Source organism: Microcebus murinus, chromosome 9 (assembly GCF_040939455.1).
Source record: "Microcebus murinus isolate Inina chromosome 9, M.murinus_Inina_mat1.0, whole genome shotgun sequence".
Lineage (NCBI taxonomy): Eukaryota > Metazoa > Chordata > Mammalia > Primates > Cheirogaleidae > Microcebus > Microcebus murinus.
This window is the reverse complement of record NC_134112.1, coordinates 99,460,430-99,486,298: the sequence shown is the minus strand read 5'-3', so window position 1 is coordinate 99,486,298 and position 25,869 is coordinate 99,460,430. Positions and strand designations below refer to the sequence as shown.

The 25,869-nt window shown below is 43.5% G+C and overlaps 1 protein-coding gene across 4 annotated transcripts in view; it reads right to left on the bottom strand.

Moving 5' to 3' along the window:
- Nucleotides 1-14,355, bottom strand: part of ACTR3B (actin related protein 3B) — an 80,394-nt gene extending 66,039 nt beyond the window's left edge. Inside the window, exon 1 of one of the 4 annotated variants that reach the window (XM_012786241.2) lies at nucleotides 14,172-14,355. Coding sequence is in view for 2 of the 4 variants with exons in the window: in XM_012786238.2 (XP_012641692.1) it covers nucleotides 14,172-14,215 (44 nt within the window). In the remaining 2 variants the exon portion in view is untranslated. The remainder of the gene's footprint in view (nucleotides 1-14,171) is intronic. The other 3 variants (XM_012786238.2, XM_076006750.1, XM_076006751.1) reach the window with 3 other exon arrangements.
- Between the last annotated feature and the right edge of the window lie 11,514 nt (nucleotides 14,356-25,869).

Sequence of the window (25,869 nt, the reverse complement as noted above, 5' to 3'; positions counted from 1 at the left end):
TGAGTGCTTATAACACCTGAGCTTTCACACATTTGAAAATGTCATTATGTTGCATTTTAATGACATTTCAATCCAATCACATTGTCTCCCGTCTCTCGACTCCTCCCATTCTTAGACATTGCTCCATTACCTTCTAGCAAATTACATAGCTGAAGTATGAAACGGGGTTGATTTTATCTTTTCCATTATGGGTGGCCTGTTTGCTTTTTTTCCTACTTAAATATGTGTAAGATTCTTTATCTTTCAGGCTTATTAAATTCACCAGGATATGTCTCCACTTTAATGACTCTTTTTTTATTCCTTTATTTTTTTTTTTCCATTTTCAGTTGGCCAATTAACTTTTTTTTTTTTATTATTTTTAGTAGAGACGGGGTCTCGCTCTTGCTCAGGCTGGTCTTGAACTTCTGAGCTGCAACGATCCACCCGCCTCGGCCTCCCAGAGCTAGGATTACAGGCGTGAGCCACAGCGCCCGGCCTCCACTTTAATGACTCTACTGAATTTCTCCCAGTTCATAATGAGCTCTTGTAGCTATATAATTATATGATCCTTTATTCCAAGAAAACTTTCATTTACAAATGCTTCATCTTTTTCACTTACTCTGTTTCCTTACTAAGAAACACCAACTCCAACTATGGTAGATCTGATTTTCTTCCATAGCTTCGACCTTCTCTGTAATCTCTATTATCTCTTTGTTCTCCCCCACTGTGGTCTATGTCATTTCCCAAAGTTTATCCTACATGTAACTAAGATTTCAGAACTACTGGTACTACCTCTTGCAATTTCAACATGGTTTTCGTTTCTGAAATGATTTTAGTTTTCTATTTCTTTCCTTATGCATGTCAACTCACTTTCACATCCTTCTTTTACCTTTCTTTTAATCCTTTTTAATTAATCCTTTATTCTTTTGTTTTATTGAGCTCATGTTGTCTAAATTTTTTGAGAGCAAGATGGTTTTATCTGAAATTCCACTCTAATCCCTGAAGTACTCCTTCTTCCAAAGTACATTTTTCATCTACTTTTGTTTGCCATATTCCTTTCCCATGATGGGTCCTTTCTGCTTAATGCTCAGCTTTGAACAGAGCAGTTCTCTCTGGACCTACTTTTCGCTCAACAACAAAACAACTCTTCTCCCTGCTTACACAGATACTGAATACAGTGTCTGGAAATCTCTGTGCAGTCCTTTCACTGTTTGAGAAAGAAAAATTTGCTGGAACAGTGGGCAGTCAGAGCCTGAATTTGGATATACTTTCCCACTAAGTCTACTAAACCCTTTGTTCTGGGGATACATCTAATTGCACAGCTCATCCTGGAACAGGAAGTTTAAGGTGAAATGGATCATTTGAGATAGCAGCAATTCCTGCTCAAATATAAGCTGGTCATCCTCATAGGTTTTCCCCTTTAGGATGCAAAGTCAAAGAACATAAAGATAGTATCACTACACGATCCCTCTTTCAGCCAGGATGCCCTGCTATTTTGTAGCACAGAAATGAACTGCTGCCAGCATATGCCTTCTCTGGCAATGGCCTATTCATCCCTGAGCTCCCAGCCCTCCGGTAAGGACTGTGGGTGGTGCCTTCAGGAGCTTAAACTTAGACACCCGCAACCTGCCAGAGATGGGCAGCAATGTCACATCTCAAATCCTCCCACAAATGGGTCCATACTCCACCGTAAGCTTCATCAAATGTGGTATGAGTTTTAGCTGTTTTCTTCTCTGTTTTGGTTAGTTTTGTTCATTTTGGGAGGTTCCTTGAAGGAGTGTTAAGTGAATGTATATTTATAGCATGATATGTCCAATGAAGTATCAAAGAATCTTTGTAGTAAAAAAAAAAAAGGATATTTGATATATGGTAAAATCAATGCTACTAATGCTTTAAACAACGTTTTATAAATGAAGTTTTTATGGTAGTTATAAGGAAAAAATATAGTAATGAATGGCTCTAGATTCTGTCAATATAGGTACAACAGAGCACACATAAAAAATAAAATAAACTTGTTAACTGTCTAATAGTTATTAATTAGAAAAGCCTGGCCGGGCGTGGTGGCTCACGCCTGTAATCCTAGCTCTCTGGGAGGCCAAGGCGGGCGGATTGCTCAAGGTCAGGAGTTCGAAACCAGCCTGAGCAAGAGCGAGACCCTGTCTCTACTATAAATAGAAATTAATTGGCCAACTAATATATATAGAAAAAATGAGCCGGGCATGGTGGCGCATGCCTGTAGTCCCAGCTACTTGGGAGGCTGAGGCAGAAGGATCGCTTGAGCCCAGGAGTTTGAGGTTGCTGTGAGCTAGGCTAACGCCACGGCACTCACTCTAGCCTAGGCAACAAAGCGAGACTCTGTCTCAAAAAAAAAAAAAAAAAGAAAAGCCTTTCTTTTCTTTTTTCAAATCAAATCCTGTGAGGACAGGGAAGGGGAAGAAGAGATTATAAGCTAATTTCATTACTGCTCATAGTTGAGAGCCAGCAGAAAACATCCAGAAATAAAAGGGTTATATATAAAGGTAACTATTTTTTTTTTTTTTTTGAGACAGAGTCTCTTTGTTGCCCAGGCTAGAGTGCCGTGGCGTCAGCCTAGCTCACAGCAACCTCAAACTCCTGGGCTCAAACAATCCTCCTGCCTCAGCCTCCCGAGTAGCGCATGCACCACCATGCCCAGCTAATTTTTTCTATATATTTTTAGCTGGCCAATTAATTTCTTTCTACTTATAGTAGAGACGGGGTCTCCCTCTTACTCAGGCTGGTTTCGAACTCCTGAGCTTGAGCAATCTGCCCGCCTCGGCCTCCCAGAGTGCTAGGATTATAGGTGTGAGCCACCATGCCCGGCCTAAAGGTAACTATTAAACAAAAATATAATCCATCCTAAAGTCCACCAAGAAAGATATAAATCAAATAAAAATGACTATATGGCAAAAGATTATATTTAAACACGTATGTACAAAAATAACATAAACATGGCAAAACTGAAGGGAAATATATCCATCATAGGAAGTACAAATGTGCTTAATTCACCCATTAAAAAACAACCTTTTTGAATTGGCTGGAAAGTCAAATCCAACAATATGCTGGGTAGAAATAATTCAGAAAGGATAATAACAAAAGAATGGACAAATAGATACATAGCAGGCAAACAAAAGGAGAAGCAAGCAGAGATCACACATCTTGATATCTGACAAAGCAGAATTTAGGGAGAAAACACTAAAAGAAGACTCCTTGACAATGCTAAAGCAACACCTCAAGAGAGGATACAAGTTATTTATATGCAGGTACCCAATAAGGTAGCAACAACTTTCATAAAGCAGAAACTACAGGAAACCCAAGGAGAAATAAGAAAAACACTAATAATAGGAGACCTTAACACACCATTCTCAGTCCAAGACAGATTAAGTAGACAAAAAAAAAAATTGGAAAACCTAAATAACATCAATATGATAGTTAATATAGACAGACATATGTTCAACTCTGAACTCACGAATAGAGATTATACCTTCTTTCCAAGAACATAAAGAATTCACAGGCAGGGCGTGGTGGCTCACGCCTGTAATCCTAGCACTTTGGGAGGCCGAGGCGGGCGGATTGCTCAAGGTCAGGAGTTCGAAACCAGCCTGAGCGAGACCCCGTCTCTACCAAAAATAGAAATAAATTAATTGACCAACTAAAAATATATATACAAAAAATTAGCCGGGCATGGCGGCGCATGCCTGTAGTCCCAGCTACTCGGGAGGCTGAGGCAGTAGGATGGCTGAGCCCCGGAGATTGAGGTTGCTGTGAGCTAGGCTGACTCCACGGCACTCACTCTAGCCTGGGCAACAAAGTGAGACTCTGTCTCAAAAAAAAAAAAAAAAAAAAAAAATTGAGTCAGGAGGGAAATTCAAAACAAGAAACAGAAATTTCTTAAAAATAACAAAAATAGGCTGGGCACGGTGGCTCACGCCTTTAATCCTAGCACTCTGGGAGGCCGAGGCAGGCGGATTGCTGGAGGTCAGGAGTTCGAAACCAGCCTGAGCAAGAGCAAGACCCTGTCTCTACTATAAATAGAAAGAAATTAATTGGGCAAGTAATATATATATAGAAAAAAAATTAGCCGGGCATGGTGGCACATGCCTGTACTCCCAGACACTTGGGAGGCTAAGGCAGGAGGATTGCTTGAGCCCAGGAGTTTGAGGTTGCTGTGAGCTAGGCTGACACCATGGCACTCACTCTAGCCTGGTTAACAAAGTGAGACTCTGTCTCAAGAAAAATAAATAAATAAATAAATAACAAAAATATATCTAAATCTAAGGGATAAATACAGCTAAAGACATATCAGCCAAACTGTTGTAATATTAAATACCTTTTCAACATAAAGGAAAGAAATAAAAATGAATTTATTAATATATCCCTCACTCAAAACAAAAACAAGAAAACAAAGGAAAGCAGAAGAAATTAATAATGATAAAAACAGAAAAAAAAGAGTCAAAAAACCATAAAATAATAAAACTAATAAACCCCAAAGCTTGGCCGGGCGCGGTGGCTCACGCCTGTAATCCTAGCACTCTGGGAGGCCGAGGCGGGCGGATTGCTCAAGGTCAGGAGTTCAAAACCAGCCTGAGCGAGACCCCGTCTCTACCATAAAAATAGAAAGAAATTAATTGGCCAACTAATATATATATATATAAAAATTAGCAGGGCATGGTGGCGCATGCCTGTAGTCCCAGCTACTCGGGAGGCTGAGGCAGGAGGATCGCTTGAGCCCAGGAGTTTGAGGTTGCTGTGAGCTAGGCTGACGCCACGGCACTCACTCTAGCCTAGGCAAGAAAGCGAGACTCTGTCTCAAAAAAAAAAAAAAAAACCCAAAGCTTGTACTTTGAAAACAGATCCACAAAATAGATAAGCCACTAGCTAAACCATAAGGGAAAAGGAGTGGAAAGACAACATACAAATCTAAGTGACAAGAAAAATAACCATAAAAACAGATTTTTAAAAATCAATAGGCTACTATATATATACATTTGAAAAATCTAGATGACGTGGACATTTTTTAGACAAATGAAATGCACCAGAATGGATTCCACCGAGGACAATCTAAATAGACATAGAAGAAAGGAAGAGTAGAACTCCACACACAAGACAGCACTAAGCCCAGTTTCACTACCAAGACTTTAAATTCAGATAGTCTTAATACTACTTAAATTATTCCAGGGAACAAAAAAAAAATGAAAACTTCTTCTTAATTTGTTTTATGAAGAGAATGTAACACTGACCCCAAAACCTGACAAAGATTGCACCAAAACACAAAACTATAAATTGGTCCCACTTATACTGATGTAAAAGTCTAAATAAAATATTAACAAACAGAATCCACCTGCACATCAAAATTAATACATCACGATTAAGTGGGGATTAATCCAGAATGCAAAAGTGGTTCAACATCAGAAAATCCATTAATATATTAATAATTAACTGGCTAAGAAAGAAAACTACATGCTTCATTTATGATAAAGATATCTGGCAACATTCAACATCCATTTATGCTATAAATATTTCAAGAAAATATGAATTAACAGTTACTTAACATGATATATATTCATATGTATACATATACATTTATATGTGTGTATGGATATACACAAACAGCAGCCCAAAAAGCCAGCATCTTGTTTTAGAAACACCAGAACTACTACACTAAAGTCAAGAATAAAAGAACAATGTCCACTAACTCCACTCCTATTTAACATTGTTTTGAAGGCATTAGCCCCTGCAATGCGTCAATTAAAAAGCAATTAGTGGCCGGGCGCGGTGGCTCAAGCCTGTAATCCTAGCACTCTGGGAGGCCGAGGCGGGCGGATTGCTAGAGGTCAGGAGTTCGAAACCAGCCTGAGCAAGAGCAAGACCCCGTCTCTACTATAAATAGAAAGAAATTAATTGGCCAACTAATATATATATATATATAAAATTAGCCGGGCATGGTGGCGCATGCCTGTAGTCCCAGCTACTTGGGAGGCTGAGGCAGAAGGATTGCTTGAGCCCAGGAGTTTGAGGTTGCTGTGAGCTAGGCTGACGCCACGGCACTCACTCTAGCCTGTGCAACAAAGTGAGACTCTGTCTCAAAAAAAAAAAAAAAAAAAAAAGCAATTAGTGTCCATAAAAATGGAAAGGACATTTGTCAATGACAAGTTTTTATATCTGGAAAACCCTAAAGATCAAGGGAAAAATTCATATAAATAATATGAACATTTTGTAAAGCAGCAAGTTATAAAATTAACACTCAAAAACTAATAGCCTTTATATACTCTGGGAGGCTGAAGCAGGAGGATCTCTTGAGCCTAGGAGTTTGAGGTTGTTGTGAGCTAGGCTGATGCCATAGCACTCTCTCTACCCAGGGCAACAGAGAAAGATTTTTGTCTCAAAAAAAAACAAAGAAAGAAAAAGAAAAATTAGCCTAGTGCAGGCGTGAACCTGTAGTCCCAGCTACTAGGGGAGTCTGATACAGGAGGATCACAGGAGCCCAGGAATTTGAGGTTACAGTGAGCTATGATGACACCACTGTACTCTATCCAGGGTCACAGAGCAAGACCCTGTCTCCAAAAAAAAAAGAAATCTACCAGAAGAAACACCACAATATTCCTAAGACACAGAACAGACTTGAACTAATGAAAAGACACACCATATATTCTTTGATGGGAAGATGTAAAGACAATGACGCTCGTTAAATAAACTTATAAATTTACTATATAATCCCAATAAAAAATGCCATCAGGCTTTTTCCCCTGGAAACAGAGAAGCTGATATAAAGTTCATTTGGAGGAAGAACAAGCAAGAATATATGGGAAAGCCCTAAAAAGGAAGAATGGGATAGGCAGGGGAGGCCGGCACCATCAGATACTAAATCATTTCAAATAGCCTCACTAATTAAGACTGTAGTGCTGTGGTTATGAATAGACCAACAGACTAACACAATACAAAACCCAGAAATAAACACAATCAAACAGACAAATTTAATACAAAATAAAGGCAGCATCTCCAATTATTCAGTTTTTTCCATAAATGATATTGAGATAAACAGGACAGCCAAAAGCAAAAAAAAATGGATCCAACTGGGTCCATTCTTCATACCATATATCCCAAGATAAATTCCAACTGTATTAGAAATTTAAATGAAAAAATGAAACCAGTTAAAAAAAAAATACTATGTAATCTAGGAATGAAAGAGCTAACTATGACTCCAAATCCAGAAATAAGGAAAAAATTAATAAACCTAATTGCTTTAAAAAAATTTTTTTTGCATGGTAAAAGACAAATGATAAATAGGGAAAATATAATTGCAACGTATCATTAGGGGTTAATATCTTTACGTGAAGAAAAGCATTAACAGGCCCAAGTCTGCTTTCCCTAGAAAGGCCTGCTTGCAGTCTTGACCTTTGGCTGGCATCTGGGAATTTGGGTTCCCACCATTCTCTAAATGACAAGAGTGTGCCTAAACTGTGCAAACAATGCAGTTTACACCAAAGCCTTGCCTTCCTTATGGGACTCTGGAATTCTGGTACATCCTCTGCAGAGGGTGCCTGCATGACCACCCCCCCAATGAAAACCTTGGACTCTGAGTCTCTGACAAGCTTCTCCAGTGAACAGCACTGGAGGAATCGGCTGCATGATTGCACTGAGAGAGGACTCTGGAAGTTTGCACCTACTTTCTTCCAGACACCTCCCACGTGTTTTTGTTTTGGACCTTTTCATTGTAGTCCTTAGAGTCCTCCTAACAATCACTGAACCTGGGGAGTGGTCTATGGAACTCGACATACCCTACTATATGAAGAGCATCTAAAAATAAGGAAGCAGGCTGGCGCAGCGGCACACCCCTATAATCCTAGCACTCTGGGAGGCTGAGGAGGGCGGATCATTTGAGCTCAGGAGTTCAAGACCAGCCTGAGCAAGAGCGAGACCCTGTCTCTACTAAAAATAGAAAGAATTAGTTGGACAACTAAAAATATATAGAAAAAATTAGCCGGGCATGGTGGCACATGCCCATAGTCCCAGCTACTCAGGAGGCTGAGGCAGGAAGATCACTTGAGCCCAGGAGTTTGAGGTTGCTGTGACTAGGCTGACATCACGGCCCTCTAGCCTGGGCAACAGAGTGAGACTCTGTCTAAATAAATAAACGAATGAATGAATGAAGTAGAAGACCAAACGTCCAAAGAAAAATAGGTTAGGGGGCCAGGTACAGTGACTCACGCCTATAATCCTAGCACTCTGGGAGGCTGAGGCAAGACTGCTCGAGGTCAGGAGTTCAAGACTAGCCTGAGCAAGAGGGAGACCCCCATCTCTACTAAAAATAGAAAGAAAGTAGCCAGACAACTAAAAATCTATATAGAAAAAATTAGCCGGGCATGGTGGCACATGCCTGTAGTCCCAGCTACTTGGTAGGTTGAGGCAGCAGGATTGCTTGAGCTCAGGAGTTTGAGGTTGCTGTGAGCTAGGCTGATGCCACGGCACTCTAGCCTGGGCAACAGAGTGAGACTTTGTCTCAAAAAAAAAGAAAAGAAAAGAAAAATGGGTTAGGGAAATGAAGAGACAGAAAAAAAGAAATACAAAGGACTCTCAACCACATGGATAGATGCTTATCTTCTCACATAGTAAGAAATCCAATTAAAACTACATTGAATGCTATGGTTTGAATGTCCCCTCCAAAACTCATCTTGAAATTTAATTGCCATTTAGAAGTGGACCATTAAGAGGAGCCACTCTCTTAAGGAATGAATTATTCACTCAATAACTAATCCACTCTGAGGAACAGATTAACATTATCATGGGAGTGGGTTTGTTTACAGAGAGTAAGCTGTTATCACAGCAAGCTGATCTCTCTCTTCCTCTCAATCTCGCCCTCTCTTGCCTTCCACCTTGCACCATGGGATAACACAGCACTGAGGCCCTCCCCAGACGCTGGCACCCTGCTCTTAGACTTCCCAGCATCCAGAACCACAAGCCAAATAAACTTCTCTTCTTCATAAATTATCCAGGGTATGGTATTCTGCTATAGAAACACAAAGCAAACTAAGACAGTAAGATACAATTTCTTATCTTCTAGGTTGTAAAAATCAGAAGATTTGACAATATACAATATACTCTGATGAGTCTGTAAAACATAAGTATTCTCACACAATACTGGTGCGAATGCACACTAGTCCAAGAGTGGAATTTCATACCATATACCAAAATTACATATGCATTTGCCCTTTGACCCAGAAATCCCATTTCTAGGAAATCTATCCCAGTGATACTCCAGGAAAAAAAAAAAAGATACATGCACAAGGCATTATCTTCTGATAATAGCAGAATGCCCAAAAAATGATGGAGATATGTCTAAAGAACACGGAAGCGAGCTTGAAAGTTTTAGGTGGCGAAATCTGGGATAAGTAAAGCATCAAAACAAACAATGTCAATAATATTAATAGATAATAATCCACTGAATATAATAAGCATGACAAAATGGATTACAACCCTTACAATAAAACACTCCATACAGAAGAAAAATAAATGTGGCCTATGGAAAAGCTCTTCCTTAGAGTAAAACTGCTAATAAGTGGAGACCACACTAGAGTTTAAAAATCACCATTTTATAGCCATCACTATAGTAACTAATTCAGGCAAGAATCACCAATGGATACTAAAACTAATGGGTGAAAATTTAAAGAAGAACATAATATATCTCCCCACAAACGACTTATTAATTACACAAGGAAAAACAGTAACTGAACAGAGAAGAAACCTAGCAGACACCACCCTATCCAAATGATCATCATCAAGAATAAGGCGGCCGGGCGCTGTGGCTCACGCCTGTAATCCTAGCTCTTGGGAGGCCGAGGCGGGCGGATTGCTCAAGGTCAGGAGTTCAAAACCAGCCTGAGCAAGAGCGAGACCCCGTCTCTACTACAAATAGAAAGAAATTAATTGGCCAACTGATATATATATAAAAAAATTAGCCGGGCATGGTGGCGCATGCCTGTAGTCCCAGCTACCCGGGAGGCTGAGGCAGAAGGATCACTCGAGCCCAGGAGTTTGAGGTTGCTGTGAGCTAGGCTGACGCCACGGCACTCACTCTAGCCTGGGCAACAAAGTGAGACTCTGTCTCAAAAAAAAAAAAAAAAAAAAAAAAAAAAAGAATAAGGCAAGGCAGAGAATGGTGGCTCACACCTGTAATCCCAGCACTTAAGGAGGCCAAGGTAGAAGGATCACTTGAGGCCTGGAGTTTGAGACTAGCCTGATCAACACAGTGAGACCCCATCTTTACAAAAAAAAAAATTTAGAAATAAAAATTAGCCAGGCTTGATAGCATGCACCTGTAGTCCTAGCTACTTGAGAGGCTGAGGCAGAAGGATCCCTTGAGCCCAGGAATTCAAGGCTGCAGAGACATATGACCACACTACTGCACTCAGCCTGGGTGACAAAGTGAGACCCGGTCTCTTAAAAAAAAAAAAAATGCAAATCCCTATCTTAAGCTTTTTCATGGGATGCACTAAGAAGGATCAACATCACTTCTGTGGTAGTCCTGACAAATATGCATAAACTGTATCTATCGTAGGAAAACATCAGGTAACAAATAGCTGTTAAAAGCCAACATCTTGAAAGACAAGAAAAAAGCTAAGGAACTGCTGTAGATTAAATGAGACTTAAAAGGCATCATGACCACCAAATGCAATGCATGGTGCTGGATGAGAGAGGAGGTGAGATTCCATAAAAGACATAAATCAGACTGTTCACATGTATTTATATGGCATATAGGATACTATATATAAATGTTAAATTTTCTGGGCTGGGTACAGTGGCTCATACCCATAATTCTAGCCCTTCGGGAGGCCAAGGCAGGGGGATTGCTTGAGCCCAGAAGTTCAACACTAGCCTGGGCAACAAGGCAAGACCCCATCACTACAAGAAATATATTTTAAAAATTAGGCATGGTGGTAAGTGCCTGCAGTCCCAGCTATTTGGGAGGCTGAGCCAGGAGGATCACTTGAGCTCAGGAGGTCACAGCTGCAGTGAGCTGTGATCACACTAATATACTCTAGCCTGAGAGACAAAGTAAGACCATGTCTCTAAAATAAATAAAGAAATGTTAAATTTTCTGATTTTCATAATTGGTTTATATGAGAAGGTCTTTGTTTTCAGGAAGTATACAATGAAGTATTTTGGTGTAAAGGGGTATGATGTCTGCAACTTATTCTCAAACAATAAAGTAATAATAACATGTATAGATATACAGAGAATGATAAAGCAAATGTTAACAGTTGGTGAAACTAGAAGAATACATAATAGTTTGTTTTCTCATACATGGTGGTCTCATTCTGTCACCCAAGCTGGGGTACAGTGGTGTCATCATAGCTTACTGCAACCCCCAACTCCTGGGCTCAAGCAATCCTCCTGCCTCAGCCTCCCAAATAGCTGGGACTACAGGCACGTACTGTAGTCATGCTAATTTTTCTATTTTTTGTAGAGATGAGGTCTCACTACATTGCCCAGGCTGGTCTCAAACTCCTGAGCTCAAGCGGTCCTCCCACCTCAGCCACCCAAAATGCTGGGATTATAGGTCTGAGCCACTGTGCTTGGCCAATATTTTTTCTCTTACAGCTTTCAGATTTGAAATTCTTTCAAAATAAGTTTTAAAATATCAAAATCTTCATTTGAAAAGTTTGGCTAAGAGAAGTGAGACTAGATTTGTGAAATATTCTGTGAAAACTATGCAGCCTAGTCATTCCTTTAAATAGATGAAGCTTTATTTTTGGATCCAGCAGATTCCTTTGTCCACACTATCCTGGTCCCCAGCGCACTTGTGCTCAATTTGCCTCCGTGTTTATCAGAGGATCTGAGGCTACTGGTATGAAATTTATTTGCTATAAAAAAGTTTAGCACATTGTCTACTACATTATTAGTGCCCTCTACACCCCCAACTAGTGCCCACTATGTATAGCTCAACATAAATGTTTCTTTTAGAATTTAGTATTTAAAAAGGCTTTTTAAAACCGAAGAAACAAGTATTTCTCTTCCTTCCTGAAAACAGGAATTAATTACATAACTAACAATGACTCCTATGACGTCAAACAGGAAAACTAAGGTCAAACGTGAGGCTCAACTTCAGCAACCACTGGTCTAAAGATCAGGGTGACTTCCTAGGTCCATTCTTTTCCTTAGTCCTGGTTATTTTTATCTGCATTTTACCATTTGTTGTCCTATTTTGAAGCAAAACTCAATCCAAAAACCATTTTAGCTCTCTGGGAAATATAAGAACTACTAATGTGCTAAAGTACATAAATTCAGGCTCTTTCAGGCTGCTCCTTCTGGTCATACACTGGACACTGGGAATTCACGACAACCACAGTAGTTTCCACAACAGAGTATGTCCACATGACATACCACTGGCAAGATTCCCTACCACTGTTTCTAAGTCTTGACACCAAAGCCCAAAGCACGACTTTCATGATTTACTGAAGTTTAATCTCCAAGTGAGCAAAGTTACATCAATCACTTACCTGAAAAGGTCAAAACTGAGCACGACATTTTAGATATTTATAGCAAGAATGATGAGTAAGTTCCCCAGCTTACTAATATAAAGGCATGGCAAATTCTATGAGCATTGTTTTATTGCTACTACCAAAAGATGCTTTACATTTCAATACTTTTGCAGAACCAAAAGTAGATAGCAAAAATCTGACATGCAAATGCAGAAATGAAAATACTTTGATATGTTGCTTTCACTCTTGACACAACCAGACCTGAGGGGGCATTGGGTGAAATGAACAATGAGATTGTGGGGATAGAGGGGCTCAGTAAGGAAGCCAATAATTGGGGAGGGGAGTTGTACCTGTACTGATTTTGGCTTGTGTTTTGGGTAGAAAAACTACTTCTAAGATAAAAAGCTACAAAACTTCGGATACAACTGTGTATTTCAAAAAGAAGAATTAACACCAGGTAAGAGGCAGATTTTTTCCAGCCTATAACCACAAGTGGTCCCTTCAGCAGCAAAAGAAAAGAACTATAAGTAGGAGATGGACTGTAGCGAATTAAAGACACCCCCACAAGGTTGTCAAGGAAACCAAACCAAGAGCATTTTTCCACAGAAAAGAACCAAGGGTAAGGTGAACGTGCCATGGAATATTTTGTGGCAGAAATGATTACAATTCTTTCTTGAAAAATCTTTTAAGAGACTAAATTTACTTCCAGGCTATTTTATTAAGCACTATATCCATGATGCAAGCAGGCAAACCTGTATTCCCACACTACCAGCTAGATGGGATTCAGCAATCACCTTTCTAAAATCAGCTAAACCAGCGAAGCTTGGAACACTGACATTGCAGGACATTTCCTAAGGTCCCTCTTGAATACCTTTAGCATCGAAAGAAGCGATCACACCCAAAAAGTAAAAAAACCTATACACAATACCACAAACGGGCTTTCCCAAATTTAGACCGTTTTTCAAAATGGAGTCTTTTTAAACACATTTTTAAGCGAAAAGGCCAGAATCTATGCAAAGTAAATCAAGAGCTTGCCCCCCCCCCCAGTGTGCCATTTCATATTGGAAAAGCGCAGAGTGGGCAGTGAAGAAAAAAAAGAAAAAAGGTGTCCAGTAGGCAGATCCATGCAAATATCTCCACAAGCAGGTGGCAAAGCATCATGAGCCAGGAGAAATGGCACGCACACGAGGGCACAGAATGAGGGCCAGTTCTAAGAACCTGAGAAGGCAGGGACACCGTTGGCGAGGACCTCGGTAGGTGACGTTAAGAGAGCTGCAGTGATCTGTGCCTCACAAGCCGGCATCCCCACAAGGTGAAGTGCCGCCGGCTCCGGGATTTCGGACCGGGGACCCAACCCAGCGGCGGGACGGAGAGGGGCTGAGGGGCCAGGGGACCCCCGCCCAGCCACGTGAGGCGGCGCGAGGAGAAGCCGGGCACGCTCGTACCGGGCACCACGTCCCTCCCTCTCCATTCTTTCCTTCTTGTGGCCCTTCCTGGAGAGGAGAGGGGGGTTTTACAACGCCAGAGCAAAGCTTGGAGGGAAGCGGGTGCCGGTGCCCCCACCTGCCCAGGTAGGTGGTCGGGGGGCTGAGACCCCGAGCGGCGGGCGCAGCTCGACCTCCAGGTGAGGGCGGGACGCCAGGGGCCGGGAGCGGGGCCGCCGAGGAGCGGGGGTGGGCGCCGAGCGGCTCTTACCCGGTGCCACAGTCCACCACGCAGGGAGGCAGGGAGCCCGCCATGCTCCGGACGCGCGGCGCTGGGCCCACCGGCCGCCCGCGAGCGCCCCGCAGCCGTCCGCTCGGCCGCCCGCTCGCCCCGCGCGCGGCGTCTCCCACGAGCAGCCGCAGCGCCGCCGCCAGGAGCCCGGATGCTCCGCGGCCGCCTCGTGACGCAGCTCCCCGGCCGGCCAATCAGGACGCGGGCGCGCCGCCCCTCGCCCGCCATATTTAGTGCTGGCAGCGAGGCTTCTTGGCCCACACGTCCAACCTAGCTGCTGGAGAGATTGGGGTTTATTTTTAACTGACTTACGTGAACGTGACCCCATTTCTGAGGCCTGGCTGTTTTCTCATCCTTCAAGTCTTGGCTCAAATGTCACCTCAGGGAAGTTGTCCCTGATCACCTTGACTGGGTCCTCTACCACGACTTTACCCTCTATGTTAACAATCTATTGGTTTCAGTCCTAACATTTGGAGAAGAATATTTTATATTTGTAGTCTGTCTCCCCTACCGGACTATAGGATCTGGTAGGATAGGGTTTAAATCTGTTTCGCTCACTGTTGATGACCAGATGCTTAACACAGTATTTGGTGCATACATGGGAAGAACCCAAATGTTTGTTGAATGAATGAATAAACTTCACTATATAGGAAAAAAATTACTGTTGGAATTATTATACTTAACACCATAAAATTTCTTCTAAAAAGAAAAATCTGTAAAACAAATGTTTGGCCTGCCTTAGGGAATGAATGATCTTAAGTCAGTCAACATTACACCAAGATCATTACTGGAAAATGTTTTTAAGTATCAATGCTGGGATAATTATCAAAAAGTTCTTGCTGAAACCACGGACCAAAGAAGGCAAACACCTACTTACTATGTTACAAAGGTACTGAAAGTCCCACTTGCTTCCTACTTCTTGCCTTATCATAAATTCTTGACATTAATTTTTTAGGAGCTTTCTAGAAATGTGTAGTTTCATGTAGTTTTTACTTAAAGCATTATGGTTTTTTCCCTATACGTAGTAATAGATTAGTTGACTATCCCTAGGTAACCCATTATCATTTCCTTTTTTACCTGTAAGGGTCAAATAGGCCCAGACCTAGAAGATGTTCAGTAGAACTAGAGAGAGAAGTAGAAGATGAGAGGAAAATGGAAGCTCAGAAGTATGGAGGAATACCAGTATAGGACCCTAAGTCTGGGAGCAAAGACTGACTTGACTACTTTGCATTTTGCCAAGGCCATGCCGGGCTCCCATGTTTTCATGGCCCTGGCCTAAACATCATAGATAAATTCTGGATTACAGACTATTGGCACTGCCATGTCTTTTATTTTCATTTGCTTAATGCATATACCAAGTATCCACTATGAGTCAGGCTTTGTATTAAACTGAGCATGGATGTTCAGAGTATCTCCCCACAAGAGTCTAGTGAGAGATAAGGACAGTAAACAGGCTTGCAATACAGTGTTGTAAATGCTAAGATGAGGCTAAGATGTCGAGGATACCCAGACAGCCAATAAAGGGGCATCTAAACCTGACTTGGGAATCAGTAGAGGCTTCTCAAAGCATTGGTATCTAAGCTGAAACCCAGAGAGTGGGTAGAGAGTAACTAGGTAAGGAGAATGTGGGGTGGGAGAGTGTTTCTGGGATGGGAAACATGTACAAAGGCCAGGAGGACCTCAAGACTCATATATGACCCAGTCCCCTTCACCAAAGAAGCCTTTATAGGAATTTGGGACTGGCTGGTAATAAAGGGTGTGCATTTTTAGGGAGTGTCTCCTCTGCACATGACTTATTGGGAACGGTGGGCACAGTCAGCAGCCAGTAGAAAATAAAAGATTTCTTGACCGATAACCCTTGATGTAAAAAGATATTTCGTAGGCAGATAACAGAAAACCTAACTAAAAGTGGCACAAGGATTGAGCAAATTTATCATGTCATACAATAAGAAATCTAGTAATTCCAAGACAACTCAGCAATTCAATGGCATCATCAGGGGCATGTCAGTTCTACCAAGGCCCTGCATGTGGACTTTTGTCCTCAGGCTTATCCCCTTGCAGTTTCAAGATGGCAACAGCACTCCATGCACCAAAACTGTAATGGACAAAAACAGGGAGCCAATAACCCATCTTGATTCCCTTTCTAAGAGGAATCCAGAGGAAACTCTTGCCCAGAAGTCGCCAGCTGCTTCTGCTCTTATTTCATTAACTGGCTCTGTTTTTCTAGGGTGGCCATGTCAAAGTAACACAAACTGGCTGGTTTAAATAAGAGATATTTATGCTCTCACAGTTCTGGAGGCCAGAAGACCAAAATCAAGGGGTCAGCGGAGCCATGTTCTCTCTGATGGCTCTAGGAGACGATCTGTTCCATGCCTTTTTCGTAGCTTCTGGTGGTTTGCTGGCAATCCTTGGCATTCCTTGGCTTGTAGATGCATCACTGCAATCTCTGCCTCCATTGTCACATACATTCTCCCTGTGACTGTCTGCATCTTCACATGGTTTTCTTTTCTTCACCTGTCGTATTGGATCAGGGCCTTCTCTAATAGCATCATCTTAATTACGTCTGCAAACAAGATCACATTCACAAGTACCAATGCTTACAACTTCAACTCGTCTTTCTACAGGACACGATTCAACCCACAACACTAGGCTGTGCCAAAGCAGCCATTGGTAAGGGGACTGATACACTGAGTCGACTTAGATTATTGAAGACGACCCCCTTGGGCTGGAGAAGGGCCTCATCTCCTCTGAAATATGTGGCTGAAATTGGATTTGGTCAACAAGAAGAGGAATGACCATCATGTGAGGACACACTATGTGAGAACACAAGAAGGTGGCTGTCTGCAAGCCAAGAAGAGAGGCCTCACCAGAGTCCAACTATGCCAGCACACTGATCTCGGATTTCTAACCTCCAGAACTGTGAGAAAATAAGTTTCTGTTGTTTCAACCACCCAGTCTATGGCATTTTGTCACGGCAGCCAGAGCAAACTAAGACAATTTTCCAAATATTCTTTTAGATTATAAACTCCTATAAGTTAGAAACTGATTGCATCTATAAGAAGCTCTTTGAGTACAATTTTTATTAATTATATCACTAAGGAGATTTATTCCCTCCAATACACTCTGCAAAATTCTTGCTACTAAATTCATATTATTATAATATTATCATAACTAGGATTCTTTTTTTTTTTTTCCTGAGACAGAGTCTCACTTTGTGGCCCAGGCTAGAGTGAGTGCCATGGCATCAGCCTAGCTCACAGCAACCTCAAACTCCTGGGCTCAAGCGATCCTCCTGCCTCAGCCTCCCAAGTAGCTGGAACTACAGGCATGCGCCACCATGCCCGGCTAAATTTTTTTTGTATATATATTTTTAGTTGGTCGATTCATTTCTTTCTATTTGTAGTAGAGACGAGGTCTCACTCAGGCTGGTTTCAAACTCCAGACCTCGAGCAATCCGCCCGCCTCAGCCTCCCAGAGTGCTAGGATTACAGGCGGGAGCCACCGCGCCCGGCCGTAACTAGGATTCTTTTCCCTTTGAGTAGCCGAGCCTGCCTTTCTGACTTGTGTCTGGTGTTCCACTTGCAATGAGAGAAGCGTTTTAGTGGCTTTTTTTAGCCGAAAGAGGCATCTCTTGATTGTGCCTCCTCTATCCAACAATGGCCTCCTACTGCACCCGCTCCGCAGGCAGAGACATGGAAACCGTAACACTTCCTGTCTAGAATGCAGCGCCCCCTCCGTGGGGGATGATGTGACTGTTTCATAATCACTGTCCTGAGTACTCCGTCACCCCAGCACCTCTCTCAAATGAACTTGTCCTTGTCATAAACACCTTTCAAGCTGTCTTCATATTTGCGCTTATGAAGGCAGCTGAAGGAAAAAACAATCAGGGCTTACAGACCGTCCATCTGATGGGATTTAACGCGTGAGTACTTGCACAGTGCAATTTCCTGCGTTTAACTACTTGTGCTGGGCCAAGAAGGAAAAAGAACACAAAAACCAAAAGGCTCTCTTCAAAAACTGCCCACCCGGCAGCTCTGAATCTTAATCTCAGAGCCGTAGGCAGGAGCGATCTGTGTGTTCCTTGTTGCCATGAGGATGCAGACAGAGGAAGGAGCACCAAAAAATTAGAACCCCCTTTCCTTTGAAAGCAGCTGGCATTCTCCTTTAAGAGGAAGGGCCTGTCACGGGTCTCAATGGACCTCACTGATGTCTTGGCAACAGCGGGAGAAAAGGGTCCAAGCAAGAGTTGATTGGCCGGAGTGTGTTGAGAGTGTCAGGGACTTAATAACAGACCCCAAACCACGAGACTTAGGGAAATTACCTAGAGAACTGAATGCATTCAGATTAACTTTGCTATGTTTCTGTCTCCACCATGGCAATTATGCAGACTGGAAGATGGGTCCTCCACACCCGTTCTCCCCTCGCTCTCCTCCTATACCACTGCCCTGCCAAGTCCCAGTCACTCAATCCCGCCACTTCCCTGTGCCTCTGCCCCTGCTTTTCATTCCCACTGTCGCTCTTGCTCAGCTACTCAATAGCCTCCCACCAGCCACCCCGTCTCCAGGCTTTTGCCTCTACAAGACATGTTTCAGGAGAACTGTACAGCTATGAGGGGCGTCGCTACAAAATACAGACACTTTGTATGTCATGTCAGTCTTCTTTCCCTAAAACCTTCAGTGGTTCCCTATCATTATGGAATCTGGTCTAATAATAGGAATTTGGCTCATTATTATGGCATTCAAGGTCCTCTATGTTCAATCCTAAATTACCTTTCTAATCTCATCTCACACTATGCCACTTGACACATACGGACACACCAGACCACACACTGGTTTTTCAAGCCCTCTATACTGTCAGGATCCTCGGGCCTCTCAGTCTAGAATATTCTTCCTCACCTACTTCATCCTCTTCATGCTTCCAGACTCTTTTCAAAGTTCACTCATCCTTCCAATTCCAATTCACACGCCCTTCGTTTATTCGTTGAACAAGATAGGCTGAGTGTTTCTGTGTGCCTCTCATCAGAATCAATCACTAATTCTATGCCTACCGGCCAGAAAATAGAAATGAAATCTGGGGATCTGCATTTTAATAAGTTCCCTCTGTTCTACCAAATAGCATTTGGGGTTTATTTGTAACAATTTCCCATCCATTTCACATGGAGAACTGAATCACAATAATATCTTCATTTACAAAGCATTTTCAGTACACCATCACATTTAATCTTCACAACATTCCCACGAGGTCGATATTATAAATACCTCCCTTTATCAAATAGGAACACTGAGGCTCATACTTTGAAAATTAGCATAGATTAAAATGTAATTTTAGGCCAGGCGCTGTGGCTCACGCCTGTAATCCTAGCTCTTGGGAGGCCGAGGCGGGCGGATTGCTCAAGGTCAGGAGTTCAAAACCAGCCTGAGCAAGAGCGAGACCCCGTCTCTACTATAAATAGAAAGAAATTAATTGGCCAACTGATATATATATAAAAAAAATTAGCCGGGCATGGTGGTGCATGCCTGTAGTCCCAGCTACCGGGGAGGCTGAGGCAGAAGGATCACTGGAGCCCAGGAGTTTGAGGTTGCTGTGAGCTAGGCTGACGCCACGGCACTCACTCTAGCCTGGGCAACAAAGCGAGACTCTGTCTCAAAAAAAAAAAAAAAAAAAAAAATGTAATTTTGTTCTGAGCGCCTTCTTTCGGCTCTCTTGAGAAACAGGAGAATGCTAACGCGTCGCAAACCCAGCATCTCGTAAACACAGGCATAATAGATGTCAGGGCCAGAAGGAACCTCGGAGGTGAGTCCTCCAGACTAACCCACCAGTCCTTTTATAATTTCAAGGACATTCTTCTATTTTTGAGCTCTTTACCTTGAATGTCTTCTGTTTCCAGTAACAAACGCCCATGAAGTCCCATCAGGCAATCACTATATGTTCTGGAGACTGAGTAGTATCCAATAAAAATTTAATTCTTTTGCCAATAGGGAGCAAAACTGCCGAGGAGTGTAAATTGGACTCCCAGCAATGCGGGCGGGGCGTGCTGCCAAAAGCTGGGTCCAAGTGTTTCTCGCCATCGTGCAATCTCACCTGCAACAGGTTTTCAAGGGGTCAGCTTTGCAGGGGTCTCTCTCCTCTCCTTACTGATGTTCGTCCTAGAACATTTTTAGGAGGAGCACGGCAGGAACGCTCATGTAAACTGTAGAAGAATGAGCGAACCAAGACAAAGTCGTTTCAAAACTATCCTCGCTGGATATTGACGTGGTTCCTTTCGGGCAGGGGAAGTTGTGCTGGGAAACTCAAAGAGGTCCCAGTGGATGGACTGGGAGCCACTGAGCAGTAACAGGTAAGAGAGAAGTAAGAACCCACATTGCTGAGTTCGACTGTGTGTTCAGCCAACACTCTAGTTGCCACAGTATGTACCTGGACACTGGGCGCAAAATGACAATATGATCCTGTGTCCGATCTCACTACTCCCTATGCTTGCCTAACTTATCAAGGAGCAAAATGGATTCGAAGCAAGAGTAGCTTGCAGAAAAACACGTAGCCACTGTGTTCCTGATAGCCAGAGCTGATAGCAAATAAGGTAAAAATCATGCTGTATTCTTTCTTTTCTTTTCTTTTTTTTTTTTTTTTTTTTTTGAGACAGAGTCTCGCTTTGTTGCCCAGGCTAGAGTGAGTGCTGTGGCATCAGCCTAGCTCACAGCAACCTCAATCTCCTGGGCTCAAGCGATCCTCCTGCCTCAGCCTCCCCAGTAGCTGGGACTATAGGCACGCGCTGCCATGCCTGGCTAATTTTTTTCTATATATGTTAGTTGGCCAATTAATTACTTTCTATTTTATAGTAGAGACAGGGTCTTGCTCTTGCTCAGGCTGGTTTAGAACTCCTGACCTCGAGCAATCCACTCACCTCGGCCTCCCAGAGTGCATGCCGTATTCTTAATCCCAACATTTTTAGTTATATGAATTTATGCCAAGAACAACATATAACATTCATTGTTCTTGTTTACTGCAGTGTAGAGTGAGCCCACATTTTGAAGTCTCTCAGACCTGTGTTCAAATCTCATCTCAGAAACTTAAGTATGTTTTTGTATCAGTAATTTAATATCTCTGAGCTTTCATTTCCTTATCTGTAAGGAAGGCTTTTTCTGAGTTTTAAAGTTGGTTTTTTTGTTGTTGTTGTTGTTTTTGAGACAGAGTCTCACTCTGTTGCCCAGGCTAGAGTGAGTGCCGTGGCGTCAGCCTAGCTCACAGCAACCTCAAACTCCTGGGCTAAAGCAATCCTGCTGCCTCAGCCTCCCGAGTAGCTGGGACTACAGGCATGCGCCACCATGCCCGGCTAATTTTTTCTATATATATTAGTTGGACAATTAATTTCTTTCTATTTATAGTAGGGATGGGGTCTTACTCTTGCTCAGCTGGTCTCGAACTCCTGAGCTCAAATGATCCACTCACCTTGGCCTACCAGAGTGCTAGGATTACAGGCGTGAGCCACCGTGCCCAGCCTGATTAGTAATTCACTTAATTTTAGATTTGTGTGGCCAAAATCAGACAGCTCTACTTTGGCTACTTCGATTATAACCAGGGCATAAAAAAGGGTTGAAATAGACCTCACCTCAGTATTACTTAAGATTTGAGAAATTTTTTTCATTAACGAAGATGAGCTGTGTTAAATTATTCAAGTCCTCTCACCAGCTCTCCCTTGTGACCAAAGACATTTAATTGTCATGGTACTAAAGCTTTTGTAATTCATAACTAAATAGTCCATAGTGGTCAAAGGTACAGGCTTTTTAAAACTCACTGGATTACATTTTAGCTCTGGCTTTATGCATCTGTGACCTTGGGCAAGTCACTTAACCTCTCTGTGCCTCAGTTTCCATGTTGTTAAAATGCAGGAAACTACAGTACCTACTTCCCAGGGCTGGTGTGAAGAGTAAAGAGGTAATTTGTGTAAAGCCCGTACACTAGTACCTGGTACATAGCAAGTACTAAATAAATGATAACTATTATTATTGTTGTTGCTATCATTATGATTTTATAATTATTACTATGTCAGAATCATATGTTCCAGGTTGACATCATTAACAATTAGTATTTAACCCATTAAGCCATAGGAAAACTAATACTGAAAAATATTGCAGTCGTTCCAAGCCCATTACCTTATTTTTGCCTTGAAAGAAGAAGGCAAGCTCGATTTAAGAGCAATTAGCACCCATGTCAAGCTGTGTTGTTTTGCACTTGCAGCATGCACAAAGCTGTGAGCTTCCTGGTGAGCACCTTGAAGCAGTCTCATTCAAACAAGCACTGGCCAGACAAGTAAAACCATTTAAAGCACCCTGAGTCACCAAGGCATCCTCCAAGCAACACGGAAGAGGAGTGGCTGGGGGTGAATGTCCACACCACCGCTGCTGCCTACAGACCCTCTCCACCTCCCCTTCACCGCTGTCTTCCTCAGCCTGACTGCCCTAAACTCAGCCCGCACGGCCTCCTTCCTCTTTCCAGTAGTCATTCTTTTCCTCTCCTTAGGAACTCCCTGCACTTTCAGAAAATATCCATCTAGCTCTTGAGTTTCCTTTTTCTGCCCATCTCTCCCATCCTGATCTCAGGTGTTGTTCCTAAGAAGGAAATTCATAGCAGTGACTCAAATATTTCAGCTTGAAACACTCCCCAAAACTCTTCTTAGTGGGCAAGGAAGAGATTGCTCATAATTCCCTTTTTCCCCTAATTCCTATGTAAAGATGAATATTTATACCCTCATGATACAGATTTCTCTACCACTCTGGAGCTAGTATAAGTGTAGTTTCACACTTTTCAAGTGGTTGAATTTTAATTTTCTCAAAGATAGATTCTGGCTCCCGTGGACACACCCACCGAAAGAGCTGGTAGCCTGCAGTGTAGCCAGCATGAGCCCTCATGCTTGCGTGTGGACATCGCTATGGTTTAAATGATGGTGTCGGCCAGGCGAGGTGGCTCACGCCTGTAATCCTAGCACTCTGGGAGGCCGAGGTGGGTGGATAGTTCGAGATCAGGAGTTCGAAACCAGCCTGAGCAAGAGGGAGACCCCGTCTCTACTAAAAATAGAAAGAAATTAATTGGCCAACTAATATATATAGAAAAAATTATCTGGGCATGATGGCGCATGCCTGTAGTCCCAGCTACTCGGGAGGCTGAGGCAGGAGAATCACTTGAGCCCAGGAGTTGGAAGTTGCTGTGAGCTAGGCTAACGCCATGGCACTCACTCTAGCCTGGGCAACAAAGCGAGACTCTGTCTCTAAATAAATAAATAAATGATGGTGTCCCCTCTGAGATTCATGCTGAAACTTAATTCCCAATGCGACGCTATGGAGAGGGATGGAGTTTGGGAGGTGGGTAAGGCGGGAGGGCTTTACCCCTGGGAGTGGGATTAGCGTCCTTATAGAGGGGCTCAAGGTTGAAGGGAGTGTTTGGTAGCCCTTCTGCCTCCTGGGCCATGTGAGGACACAGCGCTGGGCTCCTCTGGTGGTCATGGCAACAGGGTGCCACTTGCAAGCAGCGGGCAGCCCCCACCGGACACCAGCGCCAGCCCCTAGATCTTGGCCTCCAGAACTGTCAGAAATAGATTTCTAGGCCGGGCGCTGTGGCTCACGCCTGTAATCCTAGCTCTTGGGAGGCCGAGGCAGGCGGATTGCTCAAGGTCAGGAGTTCAAAACCAGCCTGAGCGAGACCCCGTCTCTACTATAAATAGAAAGAAATTAATTGGCCAACTGATATATATATATAAAAAAAATTAGCCGGGCATGGTGGCGCATGCCTGTAGTCCCAGCTACCCGGGAGGCTGAGGCAGAAGGATCACTCGAGCCCAGGAGTTTGAGGTTGCTGTGAGCTAGGCTGACGCCACGGCACTCACTCTAGCCCGGGCAACAAAGCGAGACTCTGTCTCAAAAAAAAAAAAAAAAAAAAAAAAGAAATAGATTTCTGTTCTTTATGAATTACCCGGTCTCAGGCATTTTGTTACAGTGGCACAAATGCACTAAGACAGACATCCATCTTCACACCCCAATACACAGCTCCTTTCGGAACTCAGTTACCTAACGGAATGGCTGCCAATCAAAGTCTCCCTGGCCGATTTTGGAAAATGTCATCTTCAATCCGGCGTCAGTAGATCGGAAACTTCTCCCCTCTTCACCACACCCCTCCCTGCAGGGCAGGGCTTCCCCTTCCCAGACATTCTCCTGACTCAGCTTTGGTGCTGAAAAACCAGAAAATAGGGTCTTCCCTATACAGAATGATAAAAACCTGGAAGAGTGACAGAGGGTCCCCAGATACGATTCTGAAAATAATCAAGGGATCGGAATACTTGCAGTATGAAAACAGACCAGAAACTTTCTTTAGGAGTGAAAACAATGGGCCTTTTGTGGGCGGTTATTACAGGTGTGAGCCCAGACAGCTTCACTCTCAGCTGCCTTCTTCCCCCTCCTCTTCCTGCAGCTCCCTCCTGCCCTCCCTACTCCCCTCTGCCCAAGTCACTGGGCAGGGACACGGGTGCCCGGCAAGGCCGGCTCCCCAGGCTGCCACCTGTGCAGGTGCATGGGGCCTCATGCTCACTTTTGTTTTTTAATATTATTTTTAACTGAAAAATAACAATGTATATGCTACTCCCTAGTCATTCTGAAAAAAAAATAACAATGTATCTATTTACGGTACAGTGTGATGTTCTGATATCCGTATACATTGTGGAGTGATGAAGTCAAGCTAATTAACATAGCCATCACCTCGCATGCTTACCATTTCCTTGTGGTGTGAGCATTTAAAATTACTCTTTAGCAATTTAGAAACGTACGGCACTTCATCAGTAACTACTGTCATCGTGCTGTGCAGTTGATCACTAGCGCCCCGTGCTTGGTCGGTCTCAGGCTCTGTGACTGCCATCCTGAAATCCTTAATGATCTTTTTAACAAAGGGCCCTGCGTTTTTACTTTGCACTGGACGCTGCCAAGTGTGTAGCTGGTCCTCGTGCTGGTCTCTCAGAGGTGGAAGTCCGGGACAGTCAGCCTGATTCACTCCCCCCAGCAGGAGGGGAGGGTGACGGGGAGGCTGTCCTGCACAGGGTCGTGGTCCCAACCCGTTCTCTGATGGGCACTCGATGCCCAGCCAGCTCGGGGGACCGCACTGAGTTGAAACTCAGTACCCGGGTGTGGGAGGGAGGGAGGGCAGGGGCACCGTGGGGTGGTGGGATTACCGCAAGCTCGGTTTCAGCTGAACCCTGTCCCCAAAGACGATAACAGTCCTTTCCCCTGGGCTCCCTTTGCGAGGAGGCGGGATGTGCCTTCCCCACAAGGACTAATCCTCCAAACTAAACTAGGATTGCAGGCGTGAGCCACCGCACCGGCCATCCCCATTCTTTTAGATGTAGTGAAGGGAGGAGTTCCGCCACGCCTGGCCAGGGAGAAACGTTTTAAAATACAACAATGAGGCCGGGCGGCCTTTGAGGCTGTTCTGGGGTGTCGGGGACAGACGCTCCAGCGGCAGCTGGAACCGTGTGCCTGGAGCTGGGCGGAGAGGGCGGGCCCTGCACCAGGACCGCGAGGAGGACAGCGCTGACCTCGCTTGCCTTTGGAAGGGGCGCAGCCAGTCGTGGGTGACCCGTCTTCCTCTCTGCCTCGGACACAGGGACATGGAAATGTCCGAGCTCCCGTCCCCTCTTCCA